Here is a 17,385-nt window from a genome sequence, read left to right as displayed (position 1 = left end):
GCAGACTTGTAAATTATAATGAAAGTTGTGACTTGAGGCTGAAGCTAAGTGTATGCCTGGACTGGGATTATGCCGAGTAATGTTGCCACGATGTGGCCCTCCAGTGAGAAATGAAGTGAGTTTTTGTTTCACTTGCACAGTGTTCAGCACAGCGAATTCTGAGTGTTCTATTGTGGAGATGCGGAAGAAGGGGCATAAATATGAAAACACACAACACAACAGTTAGAACAAGTTGCTGCTTTTTTGTTTTTTTGAAAAAAAAAACTGATTTATTTGTAAAGGATAAATCATGATACAAGACAATATAAAATATTACATACACATAATGTAATAAATGTGCAAATTGTTGTTGTGATGAAACTGCTTCTTTACAGGTAGCATCATGCAGCCACAGCCCAGGAACAGGCTTGTCTAAATTGAATCATTTGCATCGTGCCTTTTTTTTTCTCACTTCCCCTTTCAAGGATAGTGAAGTGAGTCATTCATAGCGTTTTTTTTCCCCAATCTTGGTCCTGGGACCCTCTGCCATAATGTCTTAACATGCCCACTTCTGCTCAGTAATGGACTGTTAATGAGCTTTGGATGGGTTCACAAAATCATGTAAGCACAGAGGTGATTCTTAAGCAAGCAACACATTGATCACTGTCTGATAACATTTCCTTGGTTACACCTTTTTTCGGAATTTGGAAAAACACTTAAATGTGCAGGGCAGTGGGCTTCCAGGACCAGGATTGGGAAACACTGACCTTCAGCACCACTCTGGATACAGCTGTGTTCTTCACTGTGGGCAGCAGTTTTGGGGTCTTGTGCTTGGTGGATTGTTTATTTGGCAATGATGACCTCGGTTGCGTCAGTCGTGACCACCACAGTCTGCTCAGCAGAGTCATCCTCCAGGCTTTCAGAGCTCTGAGACGAATCATTCTCAGTGTCTGCAGCTCCTGGGGTAGCAGTGGCCTCCTCACTGCTTTGACTGCTGTCAGGCTCTGCCGTGCCTTCTGCCTCCTCCTGACTGGCACTGGCGCTGGCACTCTCTCCGGTTGCATCGCTGGCACTAGCTCCGTCACCATCCTCTTTTGGGGTGCTCTCCTCACTGCCCAGGGATGCTTGCTTTGCACTGGGCTGCTCATCCTCTGCACCACTTGCGGCCTCCAGACCCTGGCCCTCCTCTGGGGTGCTTGTGTCTTCCTCCAGGACCTCATTGTGCACCTGCAGAGCCTGAGAATCCAGCAGAAACCCCTCAGTGATTTTTGCTTACCCTTGGTCATATAGTAAATAACTGAAGTGAAACTAATGCATCCTCTTTAGAGAATGTGTATATCTGAATTTAACATGTAATCTGACACACCTAAATGATCCATCAGGTACAACGGGAGGTTCATGTTTACCTTGTACACCTTCAGATGTTTATCCACATCATTGGCTTCCTGGCCATCATAGTGGGTTGTTTTCTTGCTGATGGTGCTCATGTCCTCCATCTTGGCAGGTCCGTAGAACTTGTAGGGAGAAGGAATTTTCTCAATGTCATTGGCATCCACATAGATGATGGTCTTCTTGTAGTCACTGGGGTAGCCCATGTTGTCTCCCCGGCCATTGTTAGTGACTGGAACGATGGTGGGCTCCACAGTTTCTGGTGGGGTGGTGGTGGTGGTGGTGGCCTCAGTTTCTCCAGATTCATCACTCTCACTAGATTCGTCTGTGTCCTGAATTTAAAAAATAAATGAATAAATGTAATGTAGCCTCTATGTAACGTTGCTGTTGTGTTGATGTTATAATAGCGTCTATTTTCCATCAGTAAACAGCATCCACTTCACTAAACTAAATTCAGACAAAATGGTTAAAGCATGTGCACAGTCCTACATGGTTCTTCAGGTATTTGTTGTATTTATACATGAGTACACCAGAGTGTTCTAACAGCATGTACAGTGATGCATGACTCACAGTGTCTTGCGTGCCTGCGTCTTCTTGTGTGTCTGTGCTGTCTCCGTCAGTGTCTGCCCCAGTGTTTTTGTCCTGGAAATGGAGGAAACAGTCAGAGGACCGTGTCACTTCAGAGAACAGCGTGTTCAAATAAACATAGTTTTATTTTTGCAGCTAAGAGTCTTTTATTAGGATGTGTGAGAATGCAATTGTGACTCATGTGGTCAGGAGGATGAGTCGTTTTACCTCAGTTTCAACTGAATCATCTTCATCAGACGATGCAGCTGTTGCTGCCATTTTCATGTTCTAAAACAAACAGCAAATTTCAAGGGCCACGAGGGCATTAGTGACATGGAAATTATCACATACTTCAAAGGGATTTGAATGCTGTGGTATTACAATAAAATACACAAGGTAACATAATTAGGCAATTACCTGTGCAGGCACCGCCTCTGCTGGATTTGCAGCAGCTTTCCGCAAGACCGGAGGCAGCTGTGTGCAAGATTGATTGCAAATTGTTATTTATAGCATTAATTTGTTCATTTGTTCATCTTTATTTACTTGATTGTTTGTTGGTTTGCTCATTCGTTCATTCATTCTATGTAAGAACAGCAATCTCAGTGCTAAGAAAAAAAAGACTAACCGGGTTGACCACTACCTGTTCCTCAGAGCTCTCTGAGCTGCTTACTGAACGTTTTACCTGGAAACAAAAACAACATATGCACACAGTCAAGAGCATTATCTCCTGTAACCCTCATTACATAATCATTTGGCCACTATTATTTGAAGTGCATTTAATTATTTAAGCAAGTGGTAATTATTTTCCACAGCTGTTTAGTTACACAGACATATATTCCAATGTTTTTGGCTGGGCCTGTTGTCAGTTGGAGCTATCAAGGTAAATAAGTGTATCAAGGGGCGGGGGGGTGATGAGCTCTCGCCCCTCGCTGCCGTTGTATGCTTAGCTGAACCTATGTGTGTTTTAGGTCCTTTACACCTTTATTTGCTACACATGGGAACTTCTTTGTTAATTCATCCGAGAACTTACATTTACGTTTCGGCATAGCTGCTCGAGATAAGGGTTGGTACATGAGCTTTGCCTGAGGTAAACAAGGACTACAGACGTGCAGACTGAACAATTAAATGTTTACAGAGAAGGTTATCGACCAATAACGGTAGCTCTACAGTCCAAGGTTCAAGACCGTCCAATCAGAAGCTTTTAGGCTACTTCACCACGCCCCCTTCTCACTCAAGCGAACCAATCGGAGTAGGGGAGGGCGGGACTAGTTTGTGAACGAAACTTCTCGAAGTTCTATGTAAGCTCTAGAAAAACAAAATCCCGGACGTTTGTGTAAATCGGTCCGGACATTTTTTAAATCTAAAAAAGAGGACATGTCCGGGTAAAAGAGGACGTCTGGTCACCCTACTAATGGCATGGTTTATACACTGATTTATTCTACTTTATCCAGATCTGTAACTATTCATTAAGAACAGTGAAACTCATTTTTTTAAATAAAACAACAAAAACGCACAAAGAAATCGTTGTAAATAAAATGGCAGAGTACAGAGAACCTTTGAAATGTTTGAGAGCCTGTGTATTAGGTAAAGGCTCTATATCTAATAAAATTGTACTCTAGTGCTAAGAAAAGTGCAACAAATTGTTCTTTGAGCAATGCAAAAGAATACATATTTTTGGTTTACTAAATTCCCATCTCTGAAGTGTGAGTGTGAAGAACTTCATTTAGAAGTTCATGTAAGGGTTATTGTGTTTGAAAACTCTGGCACCATTCAAGGAACACTTGCTGCCACTTATTTTGCAATATCATATGTTTCAGTTCTACTTTAGAGTTCTGCTTTTTTTTCATTTGGACATATTACAGGAATGTGTGTTACAGGGTTAAATTACCAGCATTGGTATTTTTTGTAGCAATGGTTAATTATAACTTTTGTTCAGAACTTACTGGATGACAGCAGACTGCAGCAAAGAGGAGCACAAAAACAAGGACGGGCTTCATTTTTCCTGATGTAGGCTGGAAAAAAATGAATGATTGCATATCATTTGGTATAAAATCATCCTAAACAACAAAACAGTAAATTGTGTTTTATGATGGTCATTTATGATGAATCATAGTATTAGAATTGGGAAAGCATGAAGTTCTGCATTGAAAAAGAATAGTACAGAATAACATTTCTGCGCAGAGCTAGTGTTTATTGAGAGCATCGCCTTCAGTTAGACCTCATAATGGTCACGCTATAAACAGGCTTAATGAGCTTGGACTGGGCCCTTTGGGTTTATGCTCTATTCCGCAGTGCTGCGGAAGTATGCCCATACTGAGTCAGCCACTACAAGTTGGCAGAGATGCTAGGGCTTCCCTGCTCACTTACAACAGGTTTTCACCATCAGATGTCTCCCATGTATTCCGTTCTAGCTAAAACAACATTATATAAAGTATACACTGAGCTCGCAAGAATTTAGCTACACCTATAATGATCTTCCTCCAGCGTATAATTCACTGGGTTATATGTAGACAACTGGTGGCCACAATCTCCAGAACTAGAAACCTTAAGTAATATTTTGGAAAAGGTCTCAGTTTATCATTAGAGAGTCCGTTATAGTAAGACAGGCCCTAAATTTGTGCAGCTAAAACATGAAGGACTGAAGGGTGAAAAGGATGTTGTGGAGGGAGACTTTAGATGTAATTTAGGCAGCTGCCAGTATATTGTTATTATTATTATTTTTATGCATGACTTTAATTTGTGGTTGTGTTGCTGGAATAAATGAATCAGTTGACAAATTAGTGAAGGATTTATGGGCCAAAGCCACAACTTCTTTTTTGGTCTGTCATTATTTTTCTTCCACTCTTCTGCCTACAATACAATACTGTGCTATAAATCATTCAGATATTCCTGTTGTTTTAATGTTTTTACTGTCGTTCTATTATTAGTGTCTCATTCAACCATTTGAGGCTGCGAAAAATGCTTGCATTTGGCTCCAAAGCTCTCTACACAAAGTTCTCTGCAGCAAAGTCTTAAATTTGAGCTAAATCATTGACATTTAACTCTTAAAATGATACTTTTTCAGGTTTTTCTAAGTGAATTTTTTCTTTTATAAATCTATAATAGTCTGTAGATCAAAATACAATTGTCTTTGACTTTTAATACATGGAAAAAACATTATTACTTTGTTTACATTAGGTAACTGTTGAAAGATAATTTAAATTACATTGCTTACCTGTTCCTGAGCGGGTGTGAATCCTGCACTTCTGACGCTTGTGAGAAAAGTGGATCAGATCACTACTCTCCAAGTTTTCAGATGAGTTCTTGCTATGTTTTGATCCTTAAAGCTCGTTGGCTTTTAAACCCTGTTGCCTGTGGAGCTGACCAATGACAGTGCAGCCTGTGATGTCATGACTTTTACCACTGTTGTCCCACCTTCCTACTCCCACTCTTCCTGTGGGTTCTGTGGCCAGTCAATGCAAACATTTAGCACCAGGCATGACAAGCCAGAAAAAAATAAGAAAGATGTCCTGTGATTGTTTTTAGGCAAAAGAAGTCTTTTCAGACAGTTTGTGAAATCCCACATTTACCAGCCGTAATACAAACACTTGTGTGTGAATAGTGTCAGGACATTGTATAACTCCTTGTAATGTTTATATCCTACACCCGTGCTCTTCTCATTCCTCACCTTGGTTTCTCCATCTGTACAATGTGAAATGGCTACATCGCTCGTTAACTGTATAGTCTACTTGTAAAGTGTTAAGAGTATGATAACTTAGACTTAACATGACTTAACCACAGACAAACACAGTGCCAGAGCAAATTGCATAGGAGTAGACAATGAAAGACTTTTTTCCTCTGTTGCGGAAATTCTGTAGCAAGCCATGCTAGATTTGTGACTAATGGACTTGAGCAAAACTGAAACAGAAATGTAAACAAGACCACACCATTTATGTCCAAACGGGAATTGGTGACAAATGTCCTAGTATCCACTGTAACTGTAATGTTGTATTTTCCAGCTGGATTAATTTAAGAGCTAAGCTAGATTTTTTTTAACAGATTGATGTAATACTAGTCGCGGCACGGTGGTGCAGCAGGTAGTGTCGCAGTCACACAGCTCCAGCTCCTGGAGGTTGTGGGTTCGATTCCCGGTCCGGGTGACTGTCTGTGAGGAGTGTGGTGTGTTCTCCCTGTGTCTGCGTGGGTTTCCTTCGGGTGACTGTCTGTGAGGAGTGCGGTGTGTTCTCCCTGTGTCTGCGTGGGTTTCCTCCGGGTGACTGTCTGTGAGGAGTGTGGTGTGTTCTCCCTGTGTCTGCGTGGGTTTCCTCCGGGTGACTGTCTGTGAGGAGTGTGGTGTGTTCTCCCTGTGTCTGCGTGGGTTTCCTCCGGGTGACTGTCTGTGAGGAGTGTGGTGTGTTCTCCCTGTGTCTGTGTGGGTTTCCTCCGGGTGCTCCGGTTTCCTCCCACGGTCCAAAAACACACGTTGGTAGGTGGATTGGCGACTCCAAACTGTCCGTAGGTGTGAATGTGTGTGTGTGTTTCCCTGTGAAGGACTGGCGCCCCCTCCAGGGTGTATTCCCACCTTGCGCCCAATGATTCCAGGTAGGCTCTGGACCCACCGCGACCCTGAACTGGATAAGCGCTTACAGATAATGCATGAATGAATGAATGTTATACTAATATCAGTCATCAATAATTTTACTTTCTTTCACTCTATGACCATGTCAACATGGATATTTTTTTAAAAAACTAATGTTTTTGTCTGTGTTTTGGTCTCCCGTCCACATGAAAAAGTCATTACAAGCCACTGAAAACAGGTTTTCAAAAACACTCACCAAGGTTGAGATATTTGAAAAGACCATTGTGTATTATACTTACATCTGTCATAAAACTACAATGTATACATTAGATTTCAGATTTACACATATCAATAAATATAAATCATATAAATATAATGCACTAATCTAGAGCAGCATTGGTAGGGCAATACATAGTGTCACTCTTACACAACTCCCATGTGCACGCAAGTTTCCTACAGGTGCTCCGGTTTCCTACCTTAGTCCAAAGATGCACATTGCTAGGTGGATTGCTGACTCAAAAGTGTCTGTGTCTGTGTGTGTGTGTGTGTTGCCCTTTGATGGACTGGCACCCCCTTCAGGGTGTTTTCCTGCTTTGCTCCTAGTGTTTCCAGGTAGTCTCCGGACCCACCGCAACCCTGAACTGGATAAGCGGTTACAGATGATCTATGAATGAACTACTAATAATTTATATTCAGTAATTTCCTGACTTGCTTAGTGCACTACATAGGGAATATGGAGTGCTTTGGGATGAAACCTCTGTTTCTCTCATGCTTCGTGGTGTTTTAAAGTCTCTCTTAAAGAAGTACTATGGCACCAGCTGGATTGGCATGATCATGCAACCATTTCATATTCATCTGGTCAGGGATATATTCAATGACATATAAAAGAATATCTGGAAATATCGTGATCGGTGTGGACAGACCTCTAACACAGTGAGCATTAGCATTAGATAGCAAAGTGTTATTGAATGCATAAATTAGCCTATACATATGTGTGTCAGTGACTCAGTAATTTGTGAATATTTAGAATTGTATCATGTTTGAAGTGATGTATAGTATATCAGTATTTAACTGAAGAAGAAGAAGTAGAACACGCACCTTTATTAATCCCTATAGGGAAATTGCTTCTCTGCATTTGACCCATCAATGGTAATGAACACACAAACACACACTAGTGAGCAAGTCTTCACAAACACTAGGGCTGCTAACCCATTTCACATTTCATATTTCAGGCCTGCAACACATAAAAAAAAGGAAAGGCCTGGTCCTTTAGGAGTGAAACTATGAAGAGGATGAGCACTTTGCCAAAAATGTGTGAGAAATGTATTGAAATGTTTAAAAAATGTCAAGTTTCAAGGAATCTGGAGAAATCTCGGTGTGTAAAGTGCAAAAGCAAAAGCCTAAGCTGAATCACACTGAATAACCCTTTGATCCCTCAGATGACACTGCATCAAAAACTTTCCTTAATTTGTCGCACTACAAACTTACAGCCACAAATGCCAATTAAAACTTTACTGTCCAGAAAGGAATCTTAATGTTACCCATGTCCAGAAGTTCAGTCAAATTCTCTGGGCACATAGGCTAGTGGGATGAACCATCAGACAGTGGAAATGTGTGCTGTGGAAAGATGAATCAGAATTTTATGTCTTGTTTGGAAGAAATAGACATCATGTGCTCAAGACCATGACAAAGTGGACAATTCAAATTGTTACCAGCAGCAATTTCAAAAGCCAAGGTGTGTCAGAATTATGGACATGTCAAATGTATCTTACACTTCTGTGATTACACCATGAATTCTACAGTGAACATACAACACAATTTTCTAAGGACATCTAGGCATTTTTGAACAAGGCAATGAAAAAAAAAACACATTCTGTATGCACTAAACAAGTATGACTGTTGAAAAAGCATGGTATGCCTTTAGTTTTTATGATCTGGCATTGTCCTCTATTGTTGAACGGTATATTGACACTACAAAAGTATTGTGATACCTTGCCATTAAAAACGCTTCAATACCCCATTATGTACAGGTAGGAATGATTGTAATTTAAAGTGTCAATGTGCTGCAAAAAGGCAGCTGCCTGTCTGCAGGCAAACTCTGCTTTAACAACTTTTAAGTTAAATTTTTTTACCAAATTGTTGCTAGTTAATTAAAGGTAAAATATGTTTGTTGTCAAAACAGAAAATATTATGTTCTTATTAGCAGTGGATAATAATTATTTTGGCTCACATTCAAAAGGTATTTTTATTTGTATAATATAATAAATAACAAATGATTTTAAAGTGCGGCACGGTGGTACAGCAGGTAGTGTCACAGTCACACAGTTCCAGGGATTCCAGCGTGGGTTTCCTCCGGGTGACTGTCTGTGAGGAGTTTGGTGTGTTCTCCCTGTGTCCGCCTGGGTTTCCTCCGGGTGGACTTAGTGATAATATAATTACTACAAATTTGCATGCAGCAATATATACAAATATAAGAAAGTACATATGTACTCAATTTTGGAGATCATGTTGATGAAGATTGCTTGGAAGATTTACAGTAAATGTGTAGCCTATCTGTATCTGTGAATTAAATCTCAGCGCCCTTCTCTCATTCATCCATAGAAAGTGTTCACCACAGGACTATTGCTGACTCCCTGTGTCTGCGTGGGTTTCCTCCGGGTGACTGTCTGTGAGGAGTGTAGTGTGTTCTCCCTGTGTCTGCGTTGGTTTCCTCCAGGTGACTGTCTGTGAGGAGTGTAGTGTGTTCTCCCCGTGTCTGTGTGGGTTTACTCCAGGTGCTCCGGTTTCCTCCCACAGTCCAAAAACACACGTTGGTAGGTGTGTGTGTTGCCCTATGAAGGACTGGCGCCCCCTCCAGGGTGTATTCCTGCCTTGCGCCCAATGATTCCGGGTAGGCTCTGGACCCACCGCGACCCTGAACTGGATAAGGGTTACAGATAATGACTGAATGAATGAGTGAATGAATGATTTTAAGGTCCATATTTTGTTATCTATTCTTCTATTATTTTTCAAGATGTTTTAGATTTTGCCATGGTATAAATTCAGTATCTGTATAGATATTTACAACACTTTTATTGACACTACATTGTATTGAGGATAGTGTGTTTGTGGTGAACTCTTTTCTGTCACTAGAAACAGGCTACAGTATACCGTAGTGAATTATGTAATACTGTTTATTATAAGATGTTAGATATTATACGGGATTGAAGCCAGACAGCGTAGCATTCCAGAGAGATACCAACATTTTTCATGATTAAATTGAAAGGTCATTAAATCAATCCTGTGCAAAGTAGTTATTAGCGTTAAAGCATGTATGATTTGCATCCCTGTCATGGTATAATACCTTAAGGCGACAAAGATGACTAACAGCATGTGCATTCTTCTATGCATGCACATACATAAGCCAGTGAAATGCCAGCTATAGTATTTTTTTCAGACTGTGTGTTGACTTCAAGGCAGTAGGAGAAATAAAAACATCACAAAGGAGAAAAAACTTCATCAGACACCCTAATCTTAGGTTGTCATGTGGAAATGCTAGGATGTGGATGTGTTGAGACACGTTGAATTAGACGTCTGTTATAGAGAAGGTGAAGGAGCAGAAATGATTTCAAAATGTTTTTCTTCACTCGGGTTCACGTTGCAGGCGAGAAGTCTCTAGTTTGTGTCTGGAATTTTTTTTTAAAAAGTTAAAATAAATGTCTCACTGTGACGGCATGGCTGCCAAACCGCTGGTGGTTCACAGACGGATTAACACAACGACACAGAGACACCACCACACCACCGCAAGATTACAGAAACTTTCCCATTCTGCTCTGCAATAATCACACCATGCCTCAGGGTTCTCAACCCGTAACCTGCTGCCCTTCAGCAGAGCCCTGGATGAAAGCCAGATCCACTTCTGTCCACCTCTGTCTCAGGGTCAGTGCGTGAAACACAATACACATAAATGGACCGTACAACATAAAAATGACAATGTTGTCTTTGTTTGTCTTTGTTTGTTAATCACTATTGCTGCCTGCTATTATAATGACATTACAAAAGTTACTACATTTTTGAGTCATGCATATATAACAACAATGAAGAAGTAGCCGTACTTATTTATCGTCCCATCTCCATCTGCATGGCTGAGTTATGCCACTGTTGTTAGATGGGACTTGATATTTCATATACTTTGATCCAATATTCTTGACTGAAAACAGTATTTAAAAAAATTATTTGTATATTTACAATTTATATATTTGTAGTATATAAACACTGTTTCACTTCCAAAACATATTGTTTCCTCCCCTGTTCATACAGTCCATAAATTCCTTTATTTTTACATTTATTTTTTACACCTCTATTTCTTTTTGTGAACTTTAACTTTGCAGTGACACTCAGTCCAGTTTGTCGGAGCGCTCCTCTAGCACCTGTATTTAAAACAGAGGTGCACTTTACAAAGCTTCTTGTCTGCCTGATCATGTGCTCCTATGCTGTGGTTTGACTCTTAGGGAAAATAGAGAAAATGGACACATGGCTTTAATTGTGCTCTGGTCCACAGCGTTAGTTTATGAAGCTGATGTCACACTTTACAAGACGGCAAACCATAGAGCTACAACTCCTGCACCATTAAACCCAACTCAAAGCCATCAATCCCTGTGGTCAGTTTGTTTGGAAATATGATGTAGGAACACTGTGCATACTAGCTAATGCTAAGCCAGACATGCTTTTTAAAAGATCGTTGAATTAAAGAATCAGTTTCTGAGCCATTAAACAGTATATTAGGGGATTAATAAATGGTGGGAAAGATACAGTGTGGTCTAGATGAGGCAGATTTATGCTAGGGAAACAGATGGTTATACAATGGAAGAACTCAGTATAGACCACTGAATGTGGGAATACGTGAATAGATTACCCAGACCCTTTAATTCTCCCTCATATAGATGCTTTAGTTCGTATAGCCTTTAGCTGCATAGACTGTTTACAGTAGGTGTCTGTATGTGTAAATGTTGTTAAATGCAGGTGTCACATGGTAACCACAAATCATGGAAGATTAGGGACTTTTATGTATGGGTGTAAGTGGTAGGTTTTTTGCCCAAAGGCCTGACTCACACTGCTGTACTATAGAGCTTCCTGGCAAGAATTCAGAACCCTTTAAAAATGTCACAAAACCGTCTGACCCGGATGAGATTTAGCCAATGAGCACTTACAAAAAGCCTTAAAATTTTGTCTTAATTGCAATTTTTAATCATCTCTATCGTTTAAGTTAAATGCAAAGGAATACATAATTTAACCCTGGCATGCATTTAGATTCCAATTATATTATTTACTAGAACTGAGAAATCTGTGAAGTTCCCTTTTACGTTGTCTGTAAATTAAGGTCACATATCTATTCATTCATTCATTATCTGTAACCCTTATCCAGTTCAGGGTTGCGAGGGGTCCTGAGCCTATTCGGAATCACTGGCCACAAGGCAGAAAAGCACCATGTGAGAAGGAGATGCCAGTCCTTCACAGGGTGACACACACTCACACATTCACACACACAGTCACACCTATGGAAATTTTTGAGTAGCCAGTCCATCTTTTTGAATCGTGTGAGGAAACCAGAGCACCCGGAGAAAACCCACGCAGACACGGGGAGAACACACCAAACTCCTGGGCCCTGGAGCTGTGTGTATTCTCCCCAAGTGCACATGGGTTTCCTCCGGGTGCTCCGGTTTCCTCCCACGGTCCAAAAACGCACATTGGTAGGTGGATTGGCGCATGTGGTGTGAGTGTGATAGTGTATGTGTGAGTGTGTGTCACCCTGCAAAGGGACTGGCGCAATCTACAGGGTGTGTTCCCGCCTTGTGGCTAGTGGTTCTGCGTAAGCTCTGGACTCACCACAACCCTGAAGTGGATAAGCTCTTACGGACAATTCATAAGAATTCTTCACATTTAAACAAAACAATCTGAATGTAATTTGCCTAGAACTGTTTATGTTTTATGATTACTCTTATTTTGTGTGCTATAAATGGAAATTTCAAATACTTTCAGTGGTGTAGACATTAGCTAATGTGGTATTTCTCATGATATATGTAAATACATGCAAATACATCCATATAATGTGTTTAAATAGACTTTTTTGTGTGCAGCTTGAGCAAGATTGTGTGACTGACTTTGGCACAAAGGTTATATCATGGTTTATTTATGTTTGTGTTATTTTGTCTCTTAGAACTTGATGTTCCCTCTTTCGTTGTAGTGTGAACAAAACACCCTCAAGTTTAACAGTCAGCAACACAATAAGAATAATAAAGTGAATCTAGTGGAAACCTCTTAAAAGCGAATGGGACCTCTTGGCCTTGAAGAAAATAATTTTACTCTGTTTTGCATACACCAGGCTGGACTTGGAACAACAATTCATAAGAACTAACTAGAGACACATCAGAGGTGCGAAGGGTGTTTGTTTGGAAACTGTATCAGTTTAAAGAATATAAGAAGAGGCACAAAACTGTGTTTGGTGAAAAGTATTGCCACAAATATTTATAGCTTCTCCAAAGATTCAAACAAACACCAAATATCTTGTTGACCATCTGATCTGTTTGTGTGAGTGTGTCCAATTTATATAACCAATCAGAAGCAGCGGAATTAGAGCTATAGCAGACTGCTAAGTCTGATGCTACTAAGACAGTGAAAGTGCTAAATACATATTGTTCTGCATTATTTTAATTGTTTTTATTGTTCTTCAAAAGCCTCAGTTGCTACAGCTGCCAATTGCAGCATTTCCTGATTGGGGTTTAAACCATGTTGCGGTTGCATGGAATGGCCAACAGTGACCGAGCACTAAATGCTGTGGCTGCTGTGTCAAACCATGTTATAAACTTCTGTAGCACAACTGCAATCTAAAGACACATTGTTTTCAGGAGTAAATCAGCCATGTACGGTAAACTGATGTTTTCTTTGCTCCAGAGACACTTCCGAGATCATTGTTTTTTTTTTTCTTGTCCTCTCATAGATTGTGTGTATGTGTACACACCCTGCTATAATGCAGTCTGCTGTATTTTTGGTTTCCACCCCCACTTTCCTCCATGACTGGACCACCATGCTTCCTGACTCTTAGACCTGTGCTCATTCTTCTCTGAGTCACCAACCTGAAGAAATGTCTTGCTTTTCAACAGGCCTTCGTGGGTTACGTTTAGGAAGGGGTTCAGCTTATGGTTTGTGGCCTGTGAGTTAGATAGAACTTCCATTTGCCCATTCTTGTGTCATGTCTTTGCGCTTTGTCAAGAAATGTGTACATTTTCTTATTAAAAGTTAAGGTCCAAACCAATGAAAAATTGGTCACAGCACATATTGCAATTACAGAAAAATTTTAACACATTTGCCCCACATAAGCTTTTTTGTGGCACTGAAGCATCATTTGTACTTTTCTTATGACAATATAATCTACTGTGCTCAACACATTTTTATCTGGCTGCTAGGAACATATTTTTACTATATTCTATAATAATTAATTCATTCATTATCTGTATGCCTTTATCCAGATCAGGGTTGCGGTGGGTCCAGAGCCTACCTGGAATCATTGCGCGCAAGGCGGAATACACCCTGGAGGGGGCGCCAGTCCTTCACAGGGCAACACACACACACTCACACATTCACTCACACACTCACACCTACGGACACTTTTGAGTCGCCAATCCACCTACCAACGTGTGTTTTTGGACTGTGGGAGGAAACCGGAGCACCTGGAGGAAACCCACGCGGACACGTAGAACGCACCACACTCCTCACAGACAGTCACCCAGAGGAAACCCACATGGACACAGGGAGAACATACCACACTCCTCACAGACAATCACCCGGAGGAAACCCACGCGGACACAGGGAGAACATACCACACTCCTCACAGACAATCACCCGGAGGAAACCCACGCGGACACAGGGAGAACACACCACACTGTTCACAGACAGTCACCCGGAGGAAACCCACGCGGACACAGGGAGAACACACCACACTCCTCACAGACAGTCACCCGGAGGAAACCCACGCAGACACGGGGAGAACACACCACACTCCTCACAGACAGTCACCCGGAGGAAACCCACGGGGAGAACACACCACACTCCTCACAAACAGTCACCCGGAGGAAACCCACGTGGACACAGGAAGAACACACCAAACTCTTCACAGACAGTCACCTGGAGCTGGAATCGAACCCACAACCTCCAGGCCCCTGGAACTGTGTGACTGCGACACTACCTGCTATTGTCTATTGTCTGTTACTCTGTAACCAAAGACAATTTGTATTTGCAACCACACTTGGCCTATAAAGCTTCGTTCTGATTCTGAAATTTAGTAACAAATTGGACAGTGTCAGCAGTTCTATGAAATACGTCAGCAGTTCTATGAAATTTGTCACGTTTTGACATAATTCGGCAGGAATTCGCTTCTGGTCTGGTGCTGGATTAGCAAGTATTGTAGCCAGACAAAATCCCAAGTACAGCATCTGCTTTTTATCTGGTATCTTGAACGTGCTGGTAGAAGCCATGTAGAAGATAGATATATGGCAGGGCTGTGGAGGCCTGGATCTCTAAGGTGGCATCATTAACCACCAGGCAGTTAACCAACTTTTTCACTACATTGCCGCTTACAGTAGAGGCCTTGTTGTGTATAATATGCCGGTAAAATTTGTGGTATTTTCCCAATGCATTTAGGTGTTCAGTTCATGATTGGAGCTAATTACTGCAGGGATATTGACATGTTTTGTTTTGTCCTTGGGGTATGCTCTCAGAAAAAAAGGTATGATAGGGGTGCATTACTGGTCACAAGGTAAAAACGGTGTAAATAAATCTTTAAAGTTACAACAGCAGTTTTAAAGTCCAGTTGTGTTCCCTGAAGGTGCATTACATTCTCTTCTCCAGAAGGACAGGTGAATATTTGTCATTTTTCACTTTAGAATTGTGTGAAATAAAAGAATGGAAATGATTACAGTTATAACAGAATAAGGAACAATAATAAAACCTTGAGGGTACCACCACAGTGACAGTTTTTCTGACTGTACTCTTGAGAATTTACCTTACCACCACAATGGTTTCTGGGGATATCATATAAAATCCAAAGTGATGACATTCAAACTCAGAACAATAAAAACTCAATTTCTTTCACTCGGCACAGTACGTGTCACTGAATTGTTTCTCCCATTAGGACTTTTGAGAACAGTTTTTTAATTTGTTCTCATTTAGACTTAATGAGGAGGTCTGTTTAAGATCAGTTCTCAGAGGAACTGAAACGGTTTATTGCTTCAGTCACCCCGAGCCCAAACTTTTTCTGTAGTGATCTGTGAAATGCAGGCTGTTAGATCAAACTAGGCCAGAGACCAAGTCCCATTCAAGCCAACATTAAGTCAACACCATGATTAAAAACAAACTCATTAGTTTGACCACAAAATTGACTTTCTTTGGACCAGTTAAAAAAGTAATTAAATGAGGTACTGATTAACATCATCCAAATGAGGACCATTTTACACAGCGTTTAGAAAATCCTGAAGTAGGAAACTTTATTGAAACAAATGTTAGGGACTATTTTAAAGCAGTTTTTTAGCTTCTTCATGCTTTAGGTTTTCTCTTTTTGTTGGCATGACCCATCCTCAGGTATCTTCTTGCTCTGTGTAAAAATGTCCCATCAGTTTGGCTGTGAATGCCAATGTAAATGGAACAATTCGTGTTGCTTATGGAAGTGATTGTGTTTGGTGTACAAAAGTGATTATAATTACATCATCATAGTAAGTAATTTAAACAATGCAATGTGTCTATAATCTGATTACAGATACGCTGATATTTTAATGATCTAATGCAGTTATTCAGTTCATGTTGTGACCCTCTGTTCATTCTGGCGTTCACTATAAACAAGCTGGAATGTGTTAGTCTTCTTGTTTGTCAAAAGATGCTTCAGTATGCTTAATTCAAAGCTCCTCCTTGCGTCTTGTAATACTCTAATCCAGTAACTCAAGACTCACTGTCCATTCTGACTTTCACTAGAAACAACCTGGAAAGTGGTTTTCTTCCAGTGGCCTCCACAAGCTTTCCAAGAAGGCTGTCAAATTCTTTACTGTAAATAGAGGTCACACAGGTAGATTCCTGCATCTTGGTTTGAGCTTAAAGACTTTACATTTTGCATGGATCGTCATGTTTGTTGGTGTTTGTGTGTGGATGTATATAACATTGAGACATGCATCTCAACTGTTTCCAATCTGAAAAGAATGGAATGACAGAAGAAAGGGAAAATCACTTTACTTCCTTGGGGTTTAAAGGGTGTGATACAGAGGGGTTCCACAATATCACTTTAACAAGCTTTCTGTTAAAAGACACCATAAAATTCACTCTGATATTTTTCTCTTGAACAAAGACTGTAAATCGAGGCTTCAAGTTTAAGGGTAGTATAAAAACAATTCTGGGTTTGACTTGTGGACAAAAACATTTTCACTCATTATGTAATGCTGTTTTTGCTCTGTGCTTGTATTTCTGTAGTTGTGGGGCACTCAGGACCAAATATCTGTTGTTCTTTAACTGGAGCGAGGTTATGTAGTTCACTTTGGTCACTTAGAGCCCTCAGATTTGATTCAAACGTATGAAGTTATGCAATAACAACAGGGTCTGGTAATTGTGTTTGTAGAAATTTGCACGAGAAAATGAACAAGAAAAACGTATGGCTGCTGAGGTTAAGGATTCTAGGAGTATTATTTAAATAACTGCCAATGAAAATGGACATAACTGAGCAATAAAAAGACTTAAACATTTTTTCTTTCATTCATTCATTCATGCATTTTTTGCAATAACTTCCTGTTCAGGGTCTTGGTGAGTCCGGAACCAACGTGGAATCATTGGGCACAAGGCAGGAACACACCCTGGATGGGGCTCAAGTCCAGCGCCGG

The 17,385-nt window shown here is 40.6% G+C and overlaps 2 protein-coding genes across 3 annotated transcripts in view; one reads left to right on the top strand and one right to left on the bottom strand.

Annotated features, from left to right (window-relative positions):
• The first annotated feature begins 62 nt into the window (after positions 1 to 62).
• Positions 63 to 17,385, top strand: part of sh3bp2 (SH3-domain binding protein 2) — a 76,587-nt gene continuing 59,264 nt past the window's right edge. The window contains exon 1 of the mRNA XM_066651761.1: positions 63 to 115. The gene's annotated coding sequence lies outside the window, so the exon portion shown is untranslated. The remainder of the gene's footprint in view (positions 116 to 17,385) is intronic.
• On the bottom strand, positions 303 to 5,241 carry spp1 (secreted phosphoprotein 1). Of its 2 annotated transcripts, none has more exons than XM_066651765.1 (8): positions 5,150 to 5,241; positions 3,879 to 3,947; positions 2,576 to 2,617; positions 2,353 to 2,409; positions 2,164 to 2,223; positions 1,939 to 2,010; positions 1,386 to 1,700; positions 303 to 1,215 (listed from the first exon to the last, which is right to left on the bottom strand). In XM_066651765.1, exons 2-8 carry the CDS (start codon positions 3,930 to 3,932, stop codon positions 823 to 825), a joined length of 993 nt encoding a protein of 330 aa, XP_066507862.1. In that variant the 5' UTR covers positions 3,933 to 3,947; positions 5,150 to 5,241; the 3' UTR covers positions 303 to 822. The 2 variants fall into 2 exon arrangements, with proteins under 2 accessions (XP_066507862.1, XP_066507861.1); XM_066651764.1 differs by having other exon boundaries at positions 304 to 1,215; positions 2,561 to 2,617.

The sequence above is a fragment of the Hoplias malabaricus genome, chromosome 18 (assembly GCF_029633855.1).
Source record: "Hoplias malabaricus isolate fHopMal1 chromosome 18, fHopMal1.hap1, whole genome shotgun sequence".
Taxonomy (NCBI): domain Eukaryota; kingdom Metazoa; phylum Chordata; class Actinopteri; order Characiformes; family Erythrinidae; genus Hoplias; species Hoplias malabaricus.
The sequence above is the reverse complement of the archived record's forward strand: the minus strand, read 5'-3'. Positions and strand labels throughout refer to the sequence as shown.

Coding starts and splice junctions, on each gene's coding strand:
- spp1 (XM_066651764.1), bottom strand. CDS start 3,932: ATGAAGCCCGTCCTTGTTTTTGTGCTCCTCTTTGCTGCAGTCTGCTGT. Junction 2,618..3,878: donor CTGCAGTCTGCTGTCATCCA/GTAAGTTCTGAA, acceptor TTTTGTTTCCAG/GTAAAACGTTCAGTAAGCAG. Junction 2,011..2,163: donor ATGATTCAGTTGAAACTGAG/GTAAAACGACTC, acceptor CTCCATTTCCAG/GACAAAAACACTGGGGCAGA.